Source organism: Eretmochelys imbricata, chromosome 1 (genome assembly GCF_965152235.1).
Source record: "Eretmochelys imbricata isolate rEreImb1 chromosome 1, rEreImb1.hap1, whole genome shotgun sequence".
NCBI lineage: Eukaryota > Metazoa > Chordata > Testudines > Cheloniidae > Eretmochelys > Eretmochelys imbricata.
The window spans coordinates 251,495,332-251,521,704 of record NC_135572.1 but is presented as its reverse complement, the minus strand read 5'-3'; the positions used below and the strand labels follow the sequence as shown (position 1 = coordinate 251,521,704).

General features: G+C 40.6%; 1 protein-coding gene across 3 annotated transcripts in view; it reads left to right on the top strand.

Annotated features, from left to right (window-relative positions):
- The window catches only part of TMTC1 (transmembrane O-mannosyltransferase targeting cadherins 1), a 172,703-nt gene that overhangs the window by 76,837 nt on the left and 69,493 nt on the right, over nucleotides 1–26,373 (top strand). For all 3 annotated transcript variants that reach the window (XM_077827630.1, XM_077827624.1, XM_077827617.1), the window contains one exon: nucleotides 15,203–15,324. In XM_077827630.1, the coding sequence (XP_077683756.1) occupies nucleotides 15,203–15,324 (122 nt within the window). The remainder of the gene's footprint in view (nucleotides 1–15,202; nucleotides 15,325–26,373) is intronic.

Sequence of the window (26,373 nt, the reverse complement as noted above, 5' to 3'; positions counted from 1 at the left end):
CGTGGGACAGAGATGAAATATATGTCTAAAATAAGAGGCATCCCCAGTAATAAGGGATAGTTACAACTGGTGAAGTCATCTCTTTTGATAAAAGTGAGAAGAAATAATTACCTAGTGGTTTGTTGATCATTTTTAAAAGAGTTCCTTCCTTAAGTGTACAGATAACTACGCTGAAAAACCATTATATGGTAAGAGACAGCTCTTGAATTATGCTAAAAAGTGCAGGTCCTGCTCATACTGCTTGCACGCCCAGAGTTCTACATGTGCTCTTGATAGGAGGATAAAAATGACAAAGATTTTTGGACCGTTGAGTCCTTAATTTGGATTCTTTAAAATGTCAGCTGATGCTATAGGGAAAACATGGGAAATCAGTCTATTTAGGCATGCTGTAGTTCTGCCTACAGGTCATATGTCTTCTGTATTTATCTTGCTTTTATTTTTTATTGCTAGCTACTTTGATGTAAAATCAGAATCTTTGGAGAGGATTTTCAAAAGGGCTTCGCTTTGATCTAACTCTGCTCCAACTGAAGGCAATAATAAAATTTCCCATTTGCTCAACACTGAGCAGTTCTGAAATCACACCCTTTATTCCTTGATGTTTCTCTAGCTTCTTATCTTTTACCAGTTGTCAAAATTAGGGTTGTGTGCAATGCAGGGATTTCATTTCCTAGGAATGTGCTTGTTTGCTACTTTGAGCCTTGTGTAGTTGGTTCCCCTCCTCCCCGCCTGCACCCCCATTTTTCCTTGGAGATCCTGGTTCAACTGAACAACAAAACACAAAGTAAAATGCATCCCAAACTATCTGGTTTCATGTCCAACCCCTGTTAAACCATAAATGTCAGCGTTTTGACATGGAACGAGGTTTACCAGCCTTATAGCAAACCTACTCTGAACTTGGAGTTAGTAACGAATCCTGGATTAAGGGGTACTACATGTGAATTTGTTTTATTGTGACAGCTTAGTCATAATTAGAGAGGGCTGAAATATTCTGAATTTCAGTAAGAAAAAAGGATTTTTTGATAAACAGTTTTCCCATTTTTTTTTTTACTAGCTTTTGCAATAATTTGCATCATTACCTGCTGTGGAGAGGATTATGATGTCCCAAGCAGTAAGAGTTAAGGTGGGGAACAAACAATAAGAGCAGATGAATTTTGTAGAAACAAATTATCCTGTTTTCATGTGTATGTTACTATTTATAAAGTCAGGGAGGGGGAAAAGGAGTACAGAGAACATGACATGCAGGCACAATTTCTTTTTATTAGGCTCTTAAAAAAAATCGCATTTCTAAATGAGAAATCTGACTTTTTAAGATGACGGAACTCACGTGTACAGGCAAAGACCATCGTTCTACCAGACAAATGGCAGGCAGTCTTGGCTAGTTTGCTTATGCTATTTGGCATGAGGCATATCAAGTTATTTCACATTGAATCAAATCTTCTGCTTTCTTTTTGAAATAGTTCCATGAATTCACATTTTAATTATCTGTTCACCTTTCTCCTCTTCCAATAACACAATATAACCTGGACGTGATAGTTCACAATTTTGCTAAGGAATGGGTTTAACATTAATAAGGCAAGGATTATATATATGTGTATTAATCTCTAGAAAGACAAGGTGGGTGAGGTAATGTGTTTTATTAGATCAGCTCTGTTGGTGAAAAATACAAGCTTTCAAGCTTACACAGAGCTCTTCTTCAGGTCTCTGTGTATGCTCAGAAGCTTGTCTTTTGCACCAACAGAATTTGGTCCAATAAAAGATAGTACCTCACCCTCGTTGTCTCTCTAATATCTTGGGACCAACATGGCTACAACAATGATGCAAGCTGCTATTCTCTATCACATGTGCAAACACACACGTGCTCTTGTTGCTAGTAGCATTTTCTGTTCTGTGGTACTAAGAATAGGAGATCCTGCATGCCAATGACTGTGGCAAAATCAAAGATATCAGCACAGTAAATGTTGAATTGTTTTCCGGCGGGAGGGAAAGGGGTGCATGCCCATGTGGCATGCGCACACAGAGAATTATAGAATATATTACATGGACTGTAATTACAGAATGCATGTGTTGGATTGATGGCTTTGTTGCCACTAAATTTTAAACAGGACTAATTTGTTGTTTATGCTTGTGATTAGGGTAATCACATTGTTGGAATGTATGTGCAGTACTGATAAAGGACATCTAAGCCATGAAGGTTGATTGTTCCATTTAATTTTATGAATGCTCTATATTTATACCCCAGAAAGAACATAGACTGATAGCTCTGAGGTTTCTTCTCACTAGTTTTGCATATGCTATGCTTGGAACAGAGCCACATATTTCATTGGAGAGAGTTTTACACTGAAAACTGCATGAATTGGAAACGCAGCTGTCCAGTTTTCGATTGTTTAGTAGAATGAGTGTCACTGCTTCTTTCTCTTTCCCTTTGCTCCTGTTGGTTTCAACTTTGCTACTCTTCTTGTGTAACAAGGAAATGCATCAGTAAACTCTATTGCCTAATAATCTGTTTAGGAGCCTTGATTAAATGGGTTCACAAAAGGTCTCCTGTTTTCTGCGCATCTGTAACGTACTGGTGACTTTGTTACAGGTCACCCTCTGTGACACATTGACCATAGTTCCTCTTTCTGGAAAACATGCTGTCTAGGTCTCCAAGGACAGAAAGAACTGCACCACCACCTGAATAAGACTTGCCATTCTGTTTATACCCTTTATATCTGCAGGCTCATTTTTCAGCTGCCACAATCTGTCCCATTACACTCAGCTGCCAATGACTGTAGCAAATAATGCCTGATGGGGTTTAATAGGCTTGTCTCCTGTAGTACTTCTGGATTCCCCTGTACTGTGAGTGAAGAAAGACTCCGCTACAATCGCAGGCCAAGGTTTTCAGTAGTGACCAGTGATTTGGGGTTCATCTGTTTGGGAGTGCCCAGTTTGAGACTGCTTAATGAGGCCTCGTTTTCAGAAGGGAGGTGGTTAACTTTTTCTGAAAATCTGGCTCCTTTCAGGTGTCTCAAACTGGACACCCCGAATTGCTAGTCACTATTGAAAGTCTTGGCCTCAAACTCCAGTCGCCAATGTGAAAGTGTCCTGAGTGGCTGTTAGAGAGAAGAACTTTCCATAAACAACCAGATCAATTAAGAAAGGTATTGAAACTGATTGAGGTCTGTGTGTATGGGGGGCGAGAGGCAGAGGGGAAGGCTAGAAAGGCAGAAACCCTATTGTTAACCCCAACATTTTATATAAAACTTAATGAAAAGAGACGGGGCAGGAATAGAACATTGTAAACCCAACCTTAGCGATGAAGAAAGGAGCTGCTATATTTTCTAGATTTAGGGGTAGGTGAATTACAAGACAGTCACTGACAATAAAGATCCAGTTTTAAATTCTGGCTACCAACTAAATAAGTCAAAGCATCTACTGTCCCTCTGATGCTAGAAATGGTCAGTAGTACAAGCAACTACTTATAGTTCCTGGCTTTCCATGCAGAAGGGAACTGTACCTGCTGAGACGGTGGGGAGAAAGGAGGCCTGGCATACTGTCAGGCCAATAGCTTTTTCATTGGTGTATCACAATTATTCAGGGAGCATGAAAGGAATACCCTTTAAATGGTTGCTCTGCCACTCTCCTTGGCATTTTTAGGCCATTGCTTTATTAGTAATATGATTCAATTGCAACTTGTCCTCTACTTGTAGCTGTAAAATTTACAGAGCATACAATGAGAAAAGGAGTACTTGTGGCACCTTAGAGACTAACCAATTTATTTGAGCATGAGCATACAATGGGTTAGATTCCATGCTCCTTATGCTGGCAAAACTCCTGTGTGCTTAGGCCCAATCCTAGATTTTATTCAGGCTATGTTGGTGTTGGGGAAGAACTGGGTAGGTGTGGGCGGGGTGTCATTCACAAAATCAATGTGGACAGGAGAATCATAAAACTGAGGATACCATACCTGAAAGAGTTGGAGGTCATTTTAGGATGAATTTAATGTGCCTTGTCACTGACTTTATTCCTTCTGCCTTACCACTGAATTCTCCTTGGCCTTTGTACTCATGACCAGTATTGCCAAAGCACCTTATGGCAGTTTCTGCCTCAAACAAGCATTAAGTGTTATGAATATTAGCTAAAGGGTATTCCCCTTTTTTTGTGCCTTGCTGGGAAGGAAGCATTATTTATGTTTTTAAAACCTAAACATCTCTCATGGTCTATGTGTTGCTTTTAGAGTATTTGCCTTGCTGCTATATGTAATGTAGCTACATACGGTGCAGGAGGGTTTGGTGCTTTTCAGATTATAGACACTATAGGCAATTAAGGCAAAGTATTATTATCAAATCATTTTATTATATATAGTTGTCCATTGGCTTTTACTTTAATATAGAGCTGGTTGTCACATTTCTGTAAGTATGTTCCTTAGTTATAGCAAGATATTTAATGTAGAATTATTTATTTCTTCCAGTAAATTGCATGATATTTCCCTTTACGCGGTGGTTTATATGTAGGGAGAAAAGCAAGGAAGTTTCCAAACTCTGCATTCCCTGGCTCTAAATGTTTAATAACCATATTTTATATATATTTTTTTATGGTTTTCACCGGCACTTGTTGAGTATATTCTGTTGCGCTATTTATCTTAGTCTACATGTTTGAGACCTTTGCATGATTTCCCATGTTTGGCATCTCATTAGTAAATCACTGTCTGCGGACCTTTCTCAGAGCAATTACCTTTTAAAATATCCTGTAATGCTAATAGCACAGTCTTTGAAAGTATGTTTAGCAAAATTCTTCTGCCTCAACCACCGAGAACAACGCTTTTGTTCCCAAGTGCTTCAAAGACACTGCAAGGTGAATAAGGCTATTTATCGACTGCGTATATCTGACTAGCTGGAAACCACAGTCATTTTCATAAAAGGGTCATTTAAAATAAATCCTGCTTTCACTTTCCTGAGGGCCCACTTTCCTGAATTCCTAACACCAAGCTAAGGTCAGTACTGATGTTCTTAATGTTTAGCAGTGAGGTTTTCTGTGCCTTGTCTGTTGTTAACGTTTGCTTCAGGGAGGGAGCAATAAGCCATAAAGACCTTGCTTAGCTAAAACTGAAGGAAGGGAAAGAAAAAAAGCACTTGGAGGAACTCTGCATGTCTTGCTGGCTGACTTCTAGGAGTATGGAAAGCTGCAGGCTGATTGGCTAAGTATCCTTGCCGTTGATGGAAAATACCATAGAACCCTTCCTGAGGTTATAGGTATGTCGACCAGAAAATGCAAGCAAAAGAAGAAAGTGACTGTAATCTCTCTATATGCAGCTGCCAAACTTGTAAAAATACTTTCTGTCCATGTTCTTTTATTCATGGTGGTAGTTTTAGTTGAAAGGAAAAGCAGGCTTGACATGTACAAGGTAGATATAGCCCAAACTGAAGTACTTCTGTTAATTTTCATACATATGAGCATGCTCGGCATGTCACAGCACAGAATCCTTAGCTCCTGCAGGATTTTTTCATGCACGTAAGTAGTTTTGGCATTTCCATCCCTTTTTTGCACCGAAGAATTATGTTTTAGGGGTCTTCTCTTTGTTTATTAACCTGAAGGAAAAGAAATGTAGACTGTCAAGGCCCATTTAAAGTGACTGGAAAGACTACTCTTGACTTCTTTGGGCCTTGGATCAGGGCCTCAGACAGTGAATGAAATGAATAAGGTAGACAGATTAATGATTAAGAAATGTCCAGGGTAATGGGATAATGTTTCCCATTTTGAGTTGGTTTGCAATATACAGTAAAGTTTCAAGGTCTGTCCCATAATTTTTAATGGGATCCCCTCCTCACTTGTTTAGGAGGGAAACCATTCCATCCTATATTGAGAACAGAGTCAGTTCTCCAAACCATATTACCTGTATTCATATAACAAGCACTGTCTAGGCTAAGTTTTACCTTCCTTTTTTCTTCATGTACTGTAGCAACTTGAGGTCTGAATTAAAAAATAAATTCATAAGGTTCAATTTAAAAAAAAAAATCTGGAGCCAAATTCTTTTTTATTTCCTTTCAGAATGCGCCAGGCTATTTCAAGGATGCACACCCTCTTGCATCCTGTTCAGAGGAGGCCATGAAGTGTGCAACTAGAGGATATAGGGGTTGAGGCAGATAAAATGAACCCATTGCTTCAGAGAGCCATTGGAAGACTTAATAATGAAGACTCAGATGTGATTGATTGCCCTGAGTTTGAATGTGCCTTATAGTTAGCTGTAAGAAAACACATTTGGCTGTGTAAAAAAGAAAGGGAAGCTGATAGATATAGCCTATTGGGGAAAAAAATCCAATATTAAAATAAAAAGAAATCTCAGTAAGTTAAATTTCTGCCTCTTTGTTGGGTAATTGAATTGTAAATGCTCTGCATACTGTTTTGTTCCATATTGAAGAGCCCGACTTTCAGAAGTGCTCTGCGTCCACATCTCCCATTTACTTCAGTAGCAGTTGTAGTTATTTAACACTTCCGAAAATCAGGCCCTAGTTTCCATTATGGCATATTAATTCCCCTTTCTGAAAGCAGAAAGTGAATAGCAATAGATTAGTTCCTAGTGGCTGTGATCAGTGCTGAAGATTTCCTGAGATGCACTCCCTGGTCAGGTAGCCAATGACGCTGGATCAGTTCCAGCCTTGTGTGTGTACTTGTTCTGCTGAAGAACAAGGAAGTTGTTTTTTGGTGCTGCTGAATGCTAGGAACAGGAACAGAGACTACTAGGCAGTTAAAGTGCACAGAATAGCAACTGTAAAAAGACAACTGTGTGGCTCCATACATATTGTTTCTCAGTGACTCCATGTCAGATTTGCCCACTTCTAGTCAATAAAAAATATTGATGTTTTTTTCAGTGCTTAGAAGGGAGATAGCTAGAGAGAGACCTAATTATTAAAGGAGGGTGTTGCTAGTGACTTGCTGAACTCAGGCCTGGTATTTAAGGGGCATTGTGCTCTTTGGATGGAAAGTAAAACAGAGTTCCTGACAAGAGATTAAAGAACTCATGCTGCTTTCTGTAAGCGTAGGGCTGTTCGAACTTGGCCAGGACACCAAGCTTAACTTGGGTAACTACACTTTCACCAAAAATTTCACCTGCAGTTTCAATTGGATTGTACTGTTTTCTTTATTTCCTGACCTTTAGTGTTGTTGCAAGCTGGTAAATAAATACCCACTATGATCCATCCTTGAGGTGGCTGCAGTTCAGTGGCAGGTAAAGTGATTCCTCTGTGTCCCTGGGATGAGTTTGTCATCCCATCTCTTGGCATGTGAAATTGTGTGAGTTTTGGCCCTAATTCACCAGGATATAGTGCACAGAGGCATCTGCAGCTCCCTAGTCTCTGACTGCTGGGCCCCACCAGAGGGCCTACTCTGACTTCTTTTGCTGACGTAAAGGAGTTTATGGCAATAGGAGATCAGTCCTGACATGACCCAACCTTCTGCTTGGACCAAAGGAAGTGGAACAGCTGGCACAAGAGATCATTACTGTGCATAGGGATGAATCTCCAGGAGAAATCTCTGGCTGGCTTTATACCACTTATGTGTGAGTTTAAAGAGAATTTAGCAAACTGGAGAATCCAGCTCTCTTATCTTTACTGTTGCATATGGAAGGTGCAATTAGACATTTGCAAATCTTGCCCCCTTGTAGTATGCAATGTGATGGAGTGTGATGTTGACAGTGACTTGGCATAGGCCTGTTGAATAGTGAAGTTAAAAGATGGTTGAGAATTGTGATGAGCAACCAGTATTGTAAGCACATGTGAAGTTACCTTCTGAGTTTGTATGGGGTTTAGAGGTCTAAACACATCCATGAGTGCCAAGAATAAACTGCAGAGTTGTAATCCTGTCATGTCTTTGACTGATTCCTTTTGTGGTCACTTAACCTCTCTGTACCTCACTCTTCTCATAGATAGATTATTTACTTACCTCCTAGGATTGTAAGCACTTTGAAGATGAATAGCATTTATTGCTGTTATAGAATCATATGCATCCATCCTCCTTGCAGTACTAACTTCTCTGTGCCTGAAGTTAGATGCTTGAAACATGGGCCATCTAAGACTCACTGACAGAATGATTCAGCTCTTTGTTAAGAAGGCACTCCTTAATCTATTGAGAGAGTTCAAAAGGAGGCGAGATGGCTCTTGTCTTGTCCCTGTAATAAAGGAGAGAAAGAGACATCCATTTAATAGCCACAGGCAAATCTTGAGTTTCAAATAAGCAAACATGGGTAAACCACTCAGGAAATGTTCAAAGAAAGGAAGGAAAACCTCTCACAGTTGCTAACCAGCCGCTCTCTTATTGCCAACTCTAGCTGTGCATGCCAAGAAAGGGGTTCTAAAGAGCTTTCTCAGTGAAGGGATATGGAATTTCAAAGTGCAATACTTACTCCAGGACACAGATTCATCATGCTGTGTCTTATGACAGGTGGGTCAAGCTCAGTTTAGAGAGGCTCTACATTTTTTCCTCTGAGGTCTCACTTTGAGAAGAGTATTGTGATTTAATAGCTCAGGAATCTGAGGATACAGAATATGTCCTTCTGGAAGTTCAGTCTCTAGTAGTTTCTGCCCCTCCCTCTTTTTTTTTTTTTTTTTAAAGTTGCCAAACTAGCAATTTAATAAACTTATTTCTCCTTTCATATATTTTGGCCTCTGAATGAGTCAGAGAATTCGCTTCAATTTTGTTTGATATAGTGTGACTAATTCTTGTCTCGCTTATATGAAAAGAGCTTATATCTTTTGAATCGTTGATACGAGAGTGAAGCTTTGCAGATTTTTAAAATCCTTCTTTATTGATTTTTGATTAGAGTAAAGGAGACTAAACCTTCAAGTAGCAATAATAGGCAGGCATATGAATAATAATAAAAAAAATACATTGGATAAATGATATTATTTTCATTCAAAGAAATCCGGCGTGTTGTCAACAAACCAGGGAGTTCTAAGGTTAATTCAAAGGTCTCTTCCATGCAGAGAAAGTCATTTTGGAGTGCCTATAAAGACCTTAGCATTATATTTCCAAAAGGATGAAATGTCTTTATCCAGGCAGAAAGAGCTGGCTCTTGTTAGAACGAAGTGATTGCTAATGTCCAGCCCAAAGTTTGCATTTTAAGAAAACAGAAAAAATATAGAATCACATATCTGCCCTTTCTGAAGCTTCAAATGGTGCTCTAGGGATGTGGGTGAAGCTGGGGGTTCTACCATGTTCTGCAGCCCAGCTTGTCCCTAAATTGGCCCGTTCCACCAGAGTAATAAAAACTGTGTGTTTCTAAACAAACTGTCAGCTAAACAAACGGTCTAAATATCTGAAGTATCCCATGTCAGAAATGTAACAAATGCCTTGTTCTTTTGCAATTCATTATGTTTTGGGGGCAATTTCTTAAGAACTGTTCTTGAAATAAGGTCCCGCTTTTCCCACTTTCTAAAGATATGCAGTGTTGGTTTCTGAATCAGTTCTGTCTTCAGTTGTTGATTCACCAATAAATCTGGCAGCCTCTCCTGAGGAAGAAAGGATAACAGTTGGGCATACTAAATAAACTTGCTTGGAAAAGAGAGAGAGGCTGAAATTCTGGCCCTGTTGAAATCAGTGAGAGTTTTCCAATTTTCATTAGGGCCAAGAATATCACCCATAGTACATAAGCTCCTTTCAAGTCCTTTAGCTGTTTATTGTGTTCCTTCTCTTTCCTCTTTTATTTTTCCTTAAGTCTGTAAGAGAATTTTAGTGCTCATTAAAGTCATCTAAAGAAACCTAAATTCTCAGCTTTTAAATGGTCTATCTTAAAGCAAACTCACTAAGTATAGCAAGGCAATTAGTCCTATTCTTAGCCCACAAAAAGCTAACGATTGTTAAATGACTTGCCGCCGCAACAACTATTCCAATATTTGGCAATCTCTGTTCTAGACAGGACCATCACATCAAACTTTGGACCCTGATTCAGGATTTGAACCAAAATTTCCAAAAGTGAAAAGCCAGTGCTGTAACCCATTAGACCACCTCGAGTCCACTGTGACTCATCCCTCTTATATGGTTTTTGTTTTTTTTTTAAATTAGTGCCAGGCTAGAAAGGAGGTGCTGTAGTCCTAATAAACAGGTTGGATTATGAACAGGAGGCTGCCAGGCAACTCTCCAACACCACATTCTACAGGCTCTTATCCTCTGATCCCACTGATGGTTACCAAAAGAAACTACAGCATTTGCTCAGGAAACTCCTTGCTATAGCACAGGAACAAATCTACACGGACACACCCCCAGAGCCCCAACCAGGGGTATTCTATCTGCTATCCAAGATCCATAAACCTGGAAACCCTGGATGCCCCATTATCTCAGGCATCAGCACTCTTACAGCAAGATTTATCTGGCTATTTGGACTCTCTCCTTAGACCCTACGCTACCAGCACTCCTAGCTATCTTTGAGACACCTCCGACTTTCTGAGGAAACTACAGTTCATTGGTGATGTTCCTGAAAACACCATCCTGGCTATCATGGATGTAGCAGCTCTTTGCACCAATATTCCACATGAGGGTGGACTACAAGCTCTCAAGAACAGTATCCCTGATGAGGCCATGGCACACCTGTTTGCTGAGTTTTGTGACTTTGTCCTCACCCACAACCATTGCAGATTTGGGGACGACTTATACCTTCAAGTCAGTGGCACTGCTATGGGTACCTGCATGGCCCCACAGTATGCCAACATTTTTATGGCTGACTTAGAACAATGCTTCATCAGCTCTCGTCCCCTAGCGCCCCTCTTCTGCTCTACTCCGCTACATTGATGACATCTTCATCATATGGACCCATGGAAAAGAGGCCCTTGAAGAATTCCACCGGGATTTCAACAATTTCCATCCCACCATCAACCTCAGCCTGGACCAGTCCTCCCAAGAGATCCACTTTCTGGACACTACCGTGCAAATACGTGATGATCACATAAACACCATTCTATACTAGAAACCTACTGACCGCTATACTTACCTGCATGCCTCCAGCTTCCATCCAGGACACGTCACATGATCCATTGTCTACAGCCAAGCCCTAAGATACAACTGAATTTGCTCCAATCCCTCAGATAGAGACAAACACCTACAAGATCTTTATCAAGCATTCTTAAAACTACAGTACCCACCTGGGGAAGTGAGGAAACAGATTGACAGAGTTAGATGGGTACCCAGAAATTACCTACTACAGGACAGGTCCCACAAGGAAAATAACAGAACACAACTGGTTATCATGCACAGCCCCCAGTTAAAACCTCTCCAGCACATTATCAATGATCTGCAACCTATCCTGGGAAACGATCCCTCACTCTCACAGTCCTTCGGTGGTAGGCCAGTCCTTGCTTACAGACAGCCTCCCTCCCCCCGCAACCTGAAGCAAATACTCACCAGCAACTTCACACCACACCACAGAAACACTAACCCAGGAACCAATCCCTGTAGCAAAGCTTGTTGCCTGCTCTGTCCCCATATCTACTCTAGCAACACCATCAGAGGCTCAATCACCTGCACATCTACTAATGTTATATATGCCATCATGTGCCTGCATGCCCATCTGCCATGTACATTGGCCAAACCGGACAGTCCCTACATAAAAGAATAAATGGACACAAATTGGACATCAGGAATGGTAACATACAAAAGCCCGTAGGAGAACATTTCAATCTTCCTGGACATTCTATAACAGATTTGAAAGTAGCTATACTTGAACAAAAAAACTTCAGAAACAGACTTCAAACAGCAGAACTAAAATTCATTTGCAAATTTAACACCATTAATTTGAGCTTGAATAGGGACTGGGAGTGGCTGGCTCATTACAAAAGCAGCTTTGCCTCTCCTGGAATTGACACCTTCTCATCTGTTATTGGGAATGGACTACATCCACCCTGATCGAATTGGCCCTGTCAGCACTGGTTCTCCACTTGTGAGGTAACTCCCTTCTCTTCATGTGTCATTATATAATGCCTGCATCTGTAATTTTCACTCCATGCATCTGAAGAAGTGGTGTTTTACCCATTAAAGCTTATGCCCAAATAAATCTGTTAGTCTTTAAGGTACCACCAGGCTCCTTGTTGTTGCCATGCTGACAGAGAGGTAAAAATGTTCTTTGGTTCCTCTGCAGAAAAGTAGACTGATTCATTACTGCCTTTGGGATGTTATTCCACAACACTAGGGTAGAACAAGTGAGTAGAAGAGTTTAAAGGAGTTTAATAGAATTTTGACCCTAAGTTTTGCCTTGTAAAGCGAGAGTTCACATGGAGTCAAATAACATTGACTTTAATACTTTCAGACCTAAAGGCCTTCAGGAACCAGCCTCTCAATGAACTCTTCAGCCTGAGCTGACTTCCTTAAAAAGGGCACTGTTAGCTGTCAAGTAATGTTATTTATTTTAGAAGTAACTAGCAGCGTGGTGTTTTCACAATATTGATACTAGTGTCACTGGGCTCTTTTGCACATGTGCTGTGCCCCTCTGTGATGTAGATGCTTGTTCTGCCACTCTTTGTGAACCCCGCCAGAGGGATTGAATGACCAAGGCTCCCTGGCATCCAGATAGCGCTGCGATACTTTATACAGAGAAGTGAGGAGATTAGATCGCCCACTTCAGCCTAACTGATATATGTATCTTACCCTTTTTCATTCAACGTACGTTTAATTTATTTGTTTTCTACTTCCTGTGGTTTGAATGGAATTTGATTGTTCTTGTAATTCCATGTCCTTACAATACATCTCTTTGTTCATCAACTTAATGGACTGATCTCAGTCTCAGCTCTGTGAACAGTGTATCTAACTTTGCTGCTGTGGCTACAAAGCAAATTCATAATGTTTTATTGCGGGCCCTATGCAAAATTCTTGCAGGATGGTGGTGGTGTCTGTCTAAGTGTATTAAAAAGAGGGTAAGATGAGTGTGCATTTTAGCTTTTAGAGAGTATTTTTACAGCTGAGGCCAGGGATATGACTTGTACGCCGAAATTTGCCTTTGGCTTCCTTTCTGAACCTGGGCAAGTCACTTTACCTCTCTGTGCCCTATCTGTTCAATGAGGATAACAAGATTTCCCTTCCCTATAATGAAGTTGTGAACCTTAGTTCAGTGGGTCTCAAACATTTTTCATAATTGAAAAATCTTGATGGAGAGGTTCTCATGGACCACCTTCGATCCTGTGGACAGCTGCACAGATCACTTCCCCTCCCATTTGTGATTGTACAACATCCTCGTGGCAACTGGTGCTGGTTGGCATTTTTCAAACAAAGTTTTATTGTTGATAAATGAACTTTTTTCTAATATGAAAAATTTTACAAAACAACTTGATCTTTTTTTAAAAAAAAATGTAGTGATATCGTACTGCTTTCTCTTGCATCTGTGACAAGGAAAATTCTATAATTCAGACTCCTCATCTTCCTCTTGGTTACTTATTTAGACAGTGTTCCCCCCCCCCAATTAAAAAGTGTCTTCCTCCTACATTGCACAATTCATGCTAGTGCTGTGGTGGTTCTTTCTTCAGAGATTTCTCACAAGTTTTGCGAAGTGTGGTAACTGCAAATTTCATGAATCTAAATTTTTTGTAAAAGGTAGAGTCTCGGGTGACCAGATGTCCTGATTTTATAGGGGCAGTCCTGATTTTTGGGTCTTTTTTCTCACATAGGCACCTGTTACCCCCCACTTCCTGTCCCAGTTTTGACACTTGCTATCTGGTCAGTCCTGTAGAGTCTGTGGGAAGGGTAATCAGTTTTGTGCTTGACGTGGTGTTTACTTCTACTTGCTAGTATTGTTGTATAGGGGAGCTTAGGCACTTAACATAAGGAACCGTTGCAGTCAATTTGTTTGTAGCACTGCAAGTGTTATATGCTCAATAAACATACTTACAGTGCATATGTGATGAAATCTAGCAATTATTGTTAAGCCATGGGTCAATGTCTGTTACACCAGTGCAGTGCCAAAGCAGATTGTACTGGTGTAAGTGAGAGCAGAATTTGGCCTTAGGTCTTTTGCTGGGCTGCATACTGCTACGTAGGCCTTGTTTGATATTTCCATTTTTAGATCCCTTCATGTAAAGCTTTGTAAGGCAAATAGGCTCTCCAGCACTGAGAAATAGACCAAAATGATTAGAAAAGCTGAAAAGACTAAGTGAGTCAATTTGCATCTGCCTTTAAATGTTACAAAGCTAGACCTCACAGAATGAATTCCCCATCATTTAGGCATGGTACAACAACGACTGATTAAACTAGGGTATTATTGGCCAGCACAAGAAGGCACAAATGTCTAGACTGGGTGATTTAACTAACTAAATTCTGTTCTTTCATCTAAAGAAACCTAAATTCTCAGCTTTTAAATAGTGAGTTTGATTACCTTAATTTGATCTTTAGTGAGCAACAGCAGACATTACAAACTGATTCATCCAATTGGACTGGAGCTAGTAGAGAAATGGAATTAGCCTTCATCTCTAAAGGCTGTGGTCCCTCCAGATCAGGACTGAGGCCTTTGTAGTCTGGCAGTATTTGGAGCAGCTGTGCAAATCACAATAGTTTTGACAAAATCACATGTGACAATTTCATTTCTCCACTCATAGCAAGCAAACCTTAAAAACAGCAGTATGGACCAAAGACATTAATATTAATGTACAGAATGCCTCAAATGTTGAACACTGTATTGGACATAAGTATCTTGTATGATAAAGTATAATTAAAATTTTAGATATTTTCTCCAAAGGGATAAAAAGACTATATTAATGTGCAGTTTTGGGTTAATTTTCTTCATACAGAACATTACAGATATAGCTGTCACTTCTTAATTGTAAAAACTTGAGACTGAACACAGACATGTGTGTCTATGTGTACACCCCCACTATTTTCATATATAATATTTCAGTTGCACATTGCCTGTAAATTACCTCAGAAAGTTACAATCTTAAATATCGATGTACAGTAAAACTCACCTCAGAAATGTTGCCAAGAGTAATACACACTGTGTTGTATCTGATGTTTGTGTAATTTCAAACAATAAACGTGTTATGGGTATGTCAACTGTACAATACACAAACAATATGTAAATGTAAGGAACTGCAGTGTGGAATAATTCCTGTTTTCAATGCAGTACATTGATCAATCATTAATCTGATTAATTTATTTTATTAATAAGAATCTGAAAATGGAAGAGGGGCAACTTAATGTTGATTGGAAGTTGGATTTCTTTTTCATTCACATGCATTTCACTATTGTGTTGTTGCAGAAACTGGAACATAGAGAAGTTTTAGTTGGCTTGTTGTTCCTGGTTTTCCCATTTATCCCAGCCAGCAACCTCTTCTTCAGGGTGGGGTTTGTGGTGGCAGAGCGAGTCCTTTACATGCCAAGGTAATTATTGCAATTGAATTCCTTTATAATGAGACCCTCTCACCCATTTTGTAAAAGCAGGTAAGATTTTTTTTTTTATTTTTTGCTTATTATTGTGATTCAGACATTATATTTTATTTATTTTTTGTCCAAGCACAATATACGTTTGAATTTTTGAGCAGCAACATCAGGAAATATGTAGCCTGTCAAGGCAGGCTACTTGGCAGAATCAAAGCTAGTTCCATTCCACTGTTACGAATTTTTTTGAATGTGGTTGAAAGTATCTGTATAAAGGGAAGCAGCGTGTTGTTTCTTGTACGTTGTCCTTTTGTGTTTGTACGAATTGTGCTGTTTCCCTGAGCAATATTGCCAACTTAAATTGTCCATGTTCTCTAATGTAAGCATAGTATTTATAGGGTTAACCATTATTATTACTATTTATATATTACTAATAGCCAAGGGGGTTCATTGTGCTAGATTCAGTATAATCACAAAGGAAGACAAGGTCCATCTCCTAAAAAGTTGATAATCTAAGTCTCTGCTGCTGCAGGTGGACTGTTTCACCCACACAGTCCCATTGCCCATGCACTATCAATTGCAGGATCAAGGCCTATGAAAGAGTTTATAGTCTAGTGGGTGGAGGTAGGAGAAGACTCCCATACCTTCCTCAACTGTAACTCCAAATTTGAGTTCACCCTAGTTTCCACCTAGATACCATTTACATTCTGGACTGACTAGCTGCTAGGGGGTTCTGGTGCTTCTTGCTGCTCTTGCAAGCAGCATAGTTTTGAACTACTCCTTGTATCTCCATCATATCCAAATCTAAGGCTGAAGCAGTAGGAAAGGCCAACCATCCAAGATGCAACTGGTGATTGCCTGCTTGATCCAGCCATAAATAGAATTACATTTTCATAGCATTGTAGCCATATGTTTACATTCTAAGAGCTCAGTTTTACCATCAGGTGCATACTCAGTTCCCATTATCTTTCATGGTGATTGAACTTACAGAGCTGATGGCCCTAAACCCCAGATTGCTTTACGCTGAAATAACTGCTTTATTTCCCCCTACTTTTTAAAATTGGATTGCTGAAAAAGCAAATAAAAACCCAGAAAAATATTTTCTGTAGTCCTGATCCTGCAAAGGCTCGTGTTTCTACTTAATTTCATGCCTATCAGTAGTCCCATGGACTTCAGTAGGCCTACTCTCTGGTCTTTGATAGACTGGGGCCAGAGTCTATAGTTTTACATAGCTGAGATATATTTCTGCCTCCTATTATATCAGTTTGTTTTATGGGCCAAATCCTGTTTACCTTATTCACAGAAGTAACCCCCTTGAGTTCGATGAGACTGTTCACATGAGTAAGGTGAGTGAGATTTGGCCCTCTGAGTTATTCTGGGAATCATCACCACAACTCGTGATTCTTGTTACTGTCCATTATTTTAAATGGAGAAACACATCAAAGCTGTTAAAATAGATATTGAGAAACAAGCAGACCAGCTTGCTTCTAACACACTGCCGTGTTGTTCTCTCACTTTTCTGGCTGTGGAAAGAGCAAGGGCTTGAAGTGTTGCAGACGCCAGCATCTAGCTCTTCTCCAGATGAGATTATTGATATCACGGCGTGCCTTTTGAAGTTGGTGGTAATGAAGGAGGACAAATAGGCAATGCTCCAGGAGGACTTTGTGGAAGGAATATGAGCATATTTAATATGTGCATAGGAACGCTGCTTATATAATGTTTTTCATCCTTCTGTGGGTTTTACAAACATACAACCTGTGAAGTAGGTAATTAAAGTGACTCCCTTTTTTAGGAGGAGATACTGAGGCAGAGACGTTAAATGGTAAACACTAAGAGTGAGTATGTGTCAGAGTCCCTGGGTCCTGTTCTGTTTTCAGACCACTAGAGACCATTCATTTCCTCATTTACAACCTTTTTTCACCCCAGGTGGCAGGCCACTGAACTGAAATTTAAAATGAAGAACTAACATGGCCGTTAATTGTCACATCAAAGAAAGTGTGTGGACAGCTCTCACTCTCTGTCACCAGATTCTTTGTAGGAGAAGGAAGGATGCTCAAAAAATTATATACATGAGGGTGTTGAGAACTAAATTTACTGCTTGCAAAGTTATTGAATACCAGTGAGCACTCTTTCTGTCTCTCTCTATAAACAGATTGGATGGGGGAGTGTTAGCCTTCCATGAGCATTCATAACTATTGTGAAACCACAATGACATCTCTTTATTTACCCCCTCTCCCCCACCCCGAGGAACTTGGCACATAATATTGAGGATATAAGAGAAAGAGGGGCGGTGTTCTTTATTTGAAATATTCTTTAGCAACTGTTTCATTGCTTGCATTTTGCCAAATGCAATATACTTTTCTTGAGTTTTGTTCTATTTTTGCTCTAACATCAATTACTAAATTGGAATATTTCACCCCATTTGAAAGATTTTTTTGAGGTGAGAAAACTGGCTCAGTGTGTGGAAAACACATTGATGATTGTATCATTCTTGGTTATCTTTAAAAGTGCTCTTCCACCCCCTTTTGAAATGAAAGCCTTTTATAAATATTTGTGTGCGTGTCACAGTTGTGCAATCCATGGATCACATCCTGAACTCTTTACGCAGTTTTATTCAGTCCTTACATGGGCAAAATTTCAAGTGTAGTGAATAAAGACCTGAGGATTTAGGTAAAAGGTTTGTAAACCAAAAAGGAAATGTTTTAGGATTTTTACCCCCATATTAATTTAATTTGACTTAGAAAAACAGGGAATTGTACAACCTTTTGATCATGGACTAGTTGTAGAGCTTGACCCTGCCTTCCAGGGCTTTGTGTACATCTTCAAAAGCCTGAAAAAAATCAAAAAGATTTTTTTAAATTTTTGTTAAAAGTTTTCACAGGATAATAGTTTCCCAACCAGCTGTAAACATTAGTGTAGATTGGGGCAGGACAGAATTCATAGGACAGATTTTCAAAAAAGTTCTGTTCCCATTTAGGCACCAAAATAAGTGACCAGATTCTCAGAAGATTCAGGACACTGAATGCTGACCTCTTCTGGAAACCTGGCTCTAACTGCTGGTGCTGGTCACTTTGAAAATCTGGTCCACTTAGTGCAAAACATCACAATTGCATTTAAAATGAAAAGAACAGTTAATCTTATTGTTCCTAGTCATGAAGAATCTAACTGAACATAACCTGAATCTTTAGCGCTGACTCTGCAAGTGCTCCTCAGTGGAACAATTGGACACACAAAGTGTGACGGTGAACACCTCTGATGTGATGCTAAACACTCTGACCTCCCATTTACTGTAATGGGAGTTGTGGGTTCTCTGGACCTCTCAGGACTGGACCCTTACTGTAGGAGCAATTTCTCTGATTTGCTCAACTTTTTGCACAACTCCCATTTCAGTGGCTCCTGGCTGTGGGTTTGTTTGTTTGTTTATTTACAAACACATTTGTTTTCTAATTTGCTTCCAGATTTTTAGAAAACTGCCCTGCTAAAAATAGCCAACCACCTGAGCCAGCTAAGCATGTGCACAGTTTCCAGATCAAGTGCCTGGGTGCTAAATATTACAAAGTTTAAACACCAGAAACAATCACTTATTCTTCCTGGCTAATAGTTATGTCACTGACTATTTTTACCAGCCATGAGAACCTTCCCAGTTTAGCAGTCCATGGATTTTGAATAATGAATGACAAAAACAAAGATGAAATTAAAAGAGAGTGTTGAAAGTTGCACATATTTATTGCAGAAAGTGTGATATGATCAACTAAGGGTCAGTCAGGTCACCACTAGTTCCTGTGTATGTGCTTTGCTTTCAGACATATATTTGCAGAAATTTAAGTGATGAAAGTTCTGTTAGAAGTAAACTATATAGCCAGTCAGGAGGAATGCAGATGATAGGACAGGAAACTGACCTTTTACATCAAAAGGAGAAGTCCTGTGACCTGAGGCATCAATTACAATAACAAGTGTCCTGCTTGCAGATTTTGATTACATCACTGATTCAGTACATTCTCAGGCAGCTTTTGATAGTGGAGTCCTGTGCGTTGGGGTCCTAGGGAGCCCAAGATGAAAATAAAAGCTGCTCTCCAATGGTTAAACCCCAGCAGCACAGTGGCAGAATTACTGCCATCTGACTATGCATCCCTCTAAGCATCCCTTCGTCCATTGCAACTACCACTTTAGGCCCAGCAGAGAGTAAACTGTACCCCGTTATCCCTGCAGTGGTGAATCAATAGGCACCAGAGGCGTTCACTGTCACACTTTGTGTGTCCAGTTGTTCCACTGAGGAGCACTTGCTGAGTCAGGAGCTCTTAAAGAGGAGCACTCTCTGCCTTGCAGGTTGCATGATTCTGCCAGAGTCTATGCATGCCTTTTAGCCATGTTTATTTACTGAATCAGAAGTACACCATGGTAAGTTGTAAGATCAATACTTGTAAATGTCTCTGCCACCTTACCAGAAAGTCAGTATCTGGACAAAATGGTCTAGGTTTCTCAAAAGGATCAATCTCTTTGTATCAGCCTCTTAAAAATTCATACAAGACCAAGTGCCCCATGAAGCTTTTGTTTTTACATGCTGTACTTTAAACAACAATACAGCAAATTGCTGCCTATCCTTGCTAATGTGTCCACTTCACTTAATATAACCCAGGGATAGGCAGCCTATGGCATGTGTGCCAAAGGTGGCACGCAAGCTGATTTTCAGCAGTACTCACACTGCCCGGGTCCTGGCCACCGGACCGGGGGGCTCTGCATTTTAATTTAATTTTAAATGAAGCTTCTTAAACGTCTTAAAAATCTTATTTACTTTACATGCAACGATAGTTCAGTTATATATTATAGACTTATAGAAAGAGACCTTCTAAAAATGTTAAAACGTATTACTGGCCCGCAAAACCTTAAATTAGAATGAAGAAATGAAGACTCAGCACACCACTTCTGAAAGGTTGCCGACCCCTGGTATAACCCCATCCATTAACATTTGCAACATACTAATTAAACACTAGAAACTGATCCATATTATGGTAATGAAGTCTGTGCAATTTTGCAATTTTCATGAGATTGTGACCCTGAATAATTCTGAAGAGAACTTACCTTCCCCCACAAAGCAATAATTTGAAGATGGGTTTTATAATATGCCTGCCTTTGGCATTATTCTCTTCCTTGATTCATATTTCAGTGGATGTAATGTTATGCATTTTCACTCCCCCTGCCACACTTTTTCACTTTTTTAAACCCATATGTCAGTCAAGCTTGAGGATCTGAATTCCCACTTACTTGTCTCGCATTCCTTTAATATTAGATCAGATATTGTGAGTGTTGATATAACTTCTGCTAATAGAAGATCCTCTCCCACCCCACCCCAATTAGAGTCAAATCCTGGCCTCAATGAAATCAGTGACAGAATTCCCATTAACTTCAGTGGGGCAAGAATTTCACCCAACTTATTCAACAAAGCAGTTAAGCATTTCAGTGCATAAAGTGAAGCAAATGCCTGGCTGCTTTGCTGAGTCAGAGGGCATGTCTTCACTATGGAGCTAAATCAGTGCTTCTTCACCAGACCACTGCATCGACTGCAGATGTGGAGAGCGCTCACCCTTTGATTTCTGTACTCCACCTCCCTGAGAAGTGTAAGGTAAGTCAACAGGAGAGCATGTCCCGTCGACACAGGACAGTGTAGACACTGCGGTAAGTGGATATAGCTATGTTGACCTCAGCTATGTTGTTCATGTAACTGGAGTAGCATAGCTTAGATCAATTTACCGCAGTCGTGTAGGCTTGGCCAGAGTCTGTGTGTGTATTCCCAACTGTATCTGTTTAATTTACTTACTAAAAAAAAACATTTTTAGTGCTCTTATGCTCCTGTTAGCCGTACAGAGCTGATGAAGTTAAGAGGGAGTGAGCTGGATTCTATTCCTTGTGAGTCATCAATCAGCATGATTACAAGGGCCAGTCAGATATACCTCTCTATACCCTGTGAAGGCAGTGGCATTGCACAGGTGTCACTGACAGCAAGTAATCTAAAAATGGGCCAGATCCTCAGCTAGTCTCAATTGAAAAGGAGTACTAGTGGCACCTTAGAGACTAACCAATTTATTGGTTAGTCTCAAAGGTGCCACTAGTAATCCTTTTCTTTTTGCGAATACAGACCAACACGGCTGCTACTCTGAAACTAGTCTCAATTGGTGTATCTCCATTGACTTTGATGGAGCAATGCTAACCGCTCCAGGATTTCAGCGGAGGCTGTGATCTGGAGGAATAAGCACAGGGTTGGGATTTTGGTGGTCTTGAATTCTAATCCTGATTCTGCCAGTGACTCTGTATGTAGCCGTGGGCAAGTCACACCAGCTTTCTTTCTCATTTTCCCCATCTGTCAGATGTCAATAATATTTATCCAGCTAGTTAATTAGTTCACGTCTGTACAGTGCTTTGGGTGAATAAGGTGCTATAAAATAACTGTTGTAAGTATTCAGCCTTTCAGATATGTATCCAAACATGGACTTCTAACTTTTGTGGCTTTGCCCATTACTATTAAACACTCTGAAGAGAAATAAAAATAACACAAGCAAGAAATGATGAGATGCTAGTGCCAGATATTTTGGTGAAAGCCAATAAATATGTAGGAAATAGAGCCAAGTAATTCTGCAAAGATGAAAAAAATTAGCTCATGGTGCTTTTGGTCTAGACTAGTCTCAGCTGCTTTAACTGAATATGAAACATGCCTTTGAAAAACACATTGCACTTTGGCCACACACAGATGGTTTCAGGGAAAGGCTGAATTTACTATGATTACTACCACTTGCATGTTAGCTTTAATGGAAAAGCTAAAAAGCTTTGTTTTATTGTTATTGTGATAAATTAGGTTAAAGAAACAAATCTTAAAAAAACGTTTCTTGTGATCAAAGATGATTTTTAAATAAAATAATCTGGAGGCCCAAAATATGTATGGAAGTCTTAGCTGAGGTGGAAAAAAAATCAGAAATTAAAAAGAAGTGTAATTTAATAGAAATAATCCACTCAGGCTTGTCTACACGTATAGTGCTGCTGCAGCACTTCTGGTGAAGACACTCTTTGCCGGGGTGGGCAAACTTTTTGGCCCGAGGGCCACACCGGGGAATAGAAATTGTATGGTGGGCCATGAATGCTCACAAAATTGGGGTTAGAGTGCAGCTGGGGATGAGGAGTTTGGGGAGTAGAAGGATGCTCTGGGCTGGGACCGAGGGGTTTGGAGGGCGGGAGGGGGATCAGGGCTAGGGCAGGGGCGTGGGAAGGGGTGCAGGTTCCAGGTGGGGGTGTGGGCTCTGGGATGGGGCTGGGGATGAGAGGTTTGGGGTGCAGGAGGGTGCTCTGGGCTGGGATCGAGGGGTATGGAGAGTGGGAAAGGGGGAGCAGGGCTGGGTCGGGGCATGGGGATGCAGGTTTCGAGCAGCGCTTACTTCAAGCAGCTCCCAAAAGCAATGACATGTCCCCTCTCCAGCTCCTATGCAGAGGCGTGGCCAGGTGCTCTGCATGCTGCCCCATCCGCAGGCACCGACCCTGCAGCTCCCATTGGAGCATGTAGGAGCCAGAGGGGACCATGCCGCGGCTTCCAGGAGCTGCGTGGCCCGGCCCCCGACCCAGCGCCCCGGCCAGAGTGGGGCCGAGCCGTGTGGTTTGGCTCACAGGCCAGCTTAAAATGGTTCATGGGCCGGATTTGGCCCATGGGCTGTAGTTTTCCCACTCCTGCTTTATGCCGATGCGAGAGAGCTCTCCAAGCGGTGTAATAAAACCATCTCTGCCAGAGGCGGTAGCTATATCAGCAGGAAAAGCTCTCTCACCAATATAGCGCTGTCCACACTAGCATGTATGTTGGTGTAACTTATTTCGCTTTGGGGGTGATTTCTTTACACCTCTGAGTGACACAGGCTGTAGTGTAGACATAGCCTCAGTCAAATGGATTGTAATTGTAATTTTTATTTGTAAAGGAATATCATATGTAATATAGAATGATCTCCGTTTTGTTTCTTTTTAAACCTCCTTATAACATTTAATGTAAAATTATATCCTTACTATAGAATTCTACAAAGTGGTTATAAAAAAAACCCTATAGAAAATAATAATTACCTGCAAAATTATGTAATATTTTAGAGTAATTTCTATGAAATCTTGCTGATTTAATCCCTATTAAATTCTATAGGGTTTTTTCTTTACAATGCTAAATAATAAACACATAACTGTTTCCTTTCCAAAATAGCTGTAATAAAGGCATACAAAAGTCCATGTTATCTGGAAACACTTCAGATAGGAATCTGCTCAAAATGAAGTCTTGGAATCAAAAAGTGTAATGAAGTGAATCTGTACAGTACATTATTTTTTATGGTGACAGCAAGGGAGAGAAGGAAAATGGACCCAAATGTTAACCAATCATTCAATGATTAGCTGAATAATTTATTTAAAAGTTAACACATTTTCTGTCAAAGAAAATAGTTTTTGAGCTCATTAAATTTTATCTAGTTGTCTCTTATTGTGAATAGAGAACCAGATGCTTAGCTGATGTAAATTGGTTTAGCTCAAAAACCTGACCTAGTGCCCTTAATGTAGCCTGAAATAAGAAACCAGCTTTTCATTTGGAAATAAAGACCAATTATGTCATCAATCATCTGCTCAGAAGGTCCCTTTTCAAATTAGGTCTGTCCTGCTGGAGTTTGGGATTCTCTTTGTACTACTCCCTGCAGGTCTTACTCAGGGACTGCTCCTGTTGACTTGAAAGGCAAAACTCTTTGTGGAAACATACTGGCTTTGAAGTTTAATCAGTCAGGAAGGATTCTCATATCCAGGATGGGATTTCTGGTCAACATGAGAGAGAGTGACACACGTACGCGTGCCAAGTGGTTAGGACAAGCTGGGATGTAGGAAACACAAGTTCAAGTCCCTGCTCTGCCTGATTCAGAGCAGGGACTTGAACCTGGCTGTTCTACATCCCAGGTGAATGCCCTAACTACCAAGCTATTGGCTCTTTTGGGGTGGGTCTCTTTCTCACACGTTGTTTGTGGAAAAAATTCAAAAAGTCAAGTTTTGATCTGATGTGAAATGAAAACAAGTTTTAAAACCTCAATATTTTTCACAAAATGGAACTCGAGCTTTTCTAGCCGGCCCTTCTGCTCAGGACAATTCAGCAACCCAGGCCTGGTCTACACTAAACATTTAGATTGATATAACTACACTGCTCAAGGGTGTTGAAATTTCAGACCCCAGAGCGCCCTAGCTGTGCCGTACTAACCCCAATGTAGACGCAGCTAAGTTGATGGAAGAATGCTTCTGTCAGCCTAGCGACCACTGCTCAGGGAGGTGGAGTTCCTACAGTGGTGGAAAAACCCTTCCCATCACCTTAAGATGTGTCTACACTATGGAGTTACAATTGCATAGCTACAGTGCCACAGCATGCTGCTGTAGCCCCTGCAGTACAGACACGCTCCCAGTCAGGTGTTTCCAAAAACCTCTCTAGCAGAGGGAATCCATTCTTAGGGCCTGTCTACACTTAAAATGCGACAGCTGCATCGCTGTAGCGCTACACTGTAGACACTACCTATGCTGATGAGCGGGGTTCTCCTGTTGGCATAGGTAATCCACCTCCCCAAGAGGCGGTAGCTGGGTTGACGGAAGAATTCCTCCATTCACCTCGTCGTGTCTGCACTGGGGGTTAGATCAGTATAGCTGTGCCTTCTAGGGTTGTGGATTTTTAGCTACACCGATGTAAAATCCTAGTAAAAAGAACAGGAGGACTTGTGGCACCTTAGAGACTAACAAATTTATTAGAGCATAAGCTTTCGTGGGCTGCAGCCCACTTCATCGGATGCATAGAATGGAACACGTAGTAAGAAGATATATATAGATATAGATTCTATTTCCCCATGTTAAGTATCCTCACACCTTCTTGTCAACTGTCTAAATGGGCCATCGTGATTATCACTACAAAAGTTTTTTTTTCTCCTGCTGATAATAGCTCATCTTAATTAACTAGCCTCTTACTCCACCTTTTCATGTTCTCTGTATGTATATATATATATATCTTCTTATTATATGTTCCATTCTATGCATCCGATGAAGTGGGCTGTAGCCCACAAAAGCTTATGCTCAGATAAATTGGTTAGTCTCTAAGGTGCCACAAGTACTCCGGTTCTTTTTGCGGATACAGACTAACACGGCTGTTACTCTGAAACCTACAATCCTAGTGTAGACTAGGCCTTGATGTGCTTCTGTTTACCAGTTCTTCCACCTTCTGTGTCTGAAGTAGTGCTTACTGAAGGAGGAGTAGTTCAAAAGACATGCCAAGCCCTCTTTCTACAATCAGTTGCTTTCCATTAGAAAAGTGATAGTACAGCCATTTATGTTAACAGGGATGAAGTGACTTTAAAGGTCCCTTCCCACACACACACACAGCAGCTGTGCCTGTGAGCAGTGTGTTTTAAATCATTTTGGTTCTTCGCGTCAGTGTGTGTTACATAGAGTGTCAGCTCAGGCTCTAGAACTAGGAGAGGAGTTTGTCTATGTTGTATTTGAAATAGCAAAGAGGTTTTTTCAAGGGCCGGGTTGGTGGCTCAGTGTAGAATTGCTGTCCATGCTCAAGTCTGTTAGGCCCTGATCCAGCAAAGCACTTTAAGTCTTTGACTGGTCTCCTTGATTTAAGTGGCAACACTCAACAGGTACATCTACATTGCAAAGACAAACCTGCAGCACCGAGCCTCAGAGCCTGGGTCAATTGACTCAGGTTCTGAGGTTGCAGTCTAAAATGAGCAGTGCTCCATGACCCTCCTTCTTCGCTGGATTTGAGAGCCCAGGCTCCAGCCAGAGCAGGAACATCTGCACTGCTGTTTTTTAGCCCTGCAGCCTGGGTTCTGTGATTTTTGTGTCACCGTTTTTTTTCTTTGCAGTGTAAGCATCCTAAAGGCTTTAGGTTAAAGTTAAACACTAAAGTGCTTTATTGGGTTTTGGGCCTTATTCTGTAGGCTGGGCAGGCCATGTGAGTGCTTGAGGTTTGGGGGATTTTTTGGAGAACTGATGTGTCCATCCTGTGTATTTAAAATATAA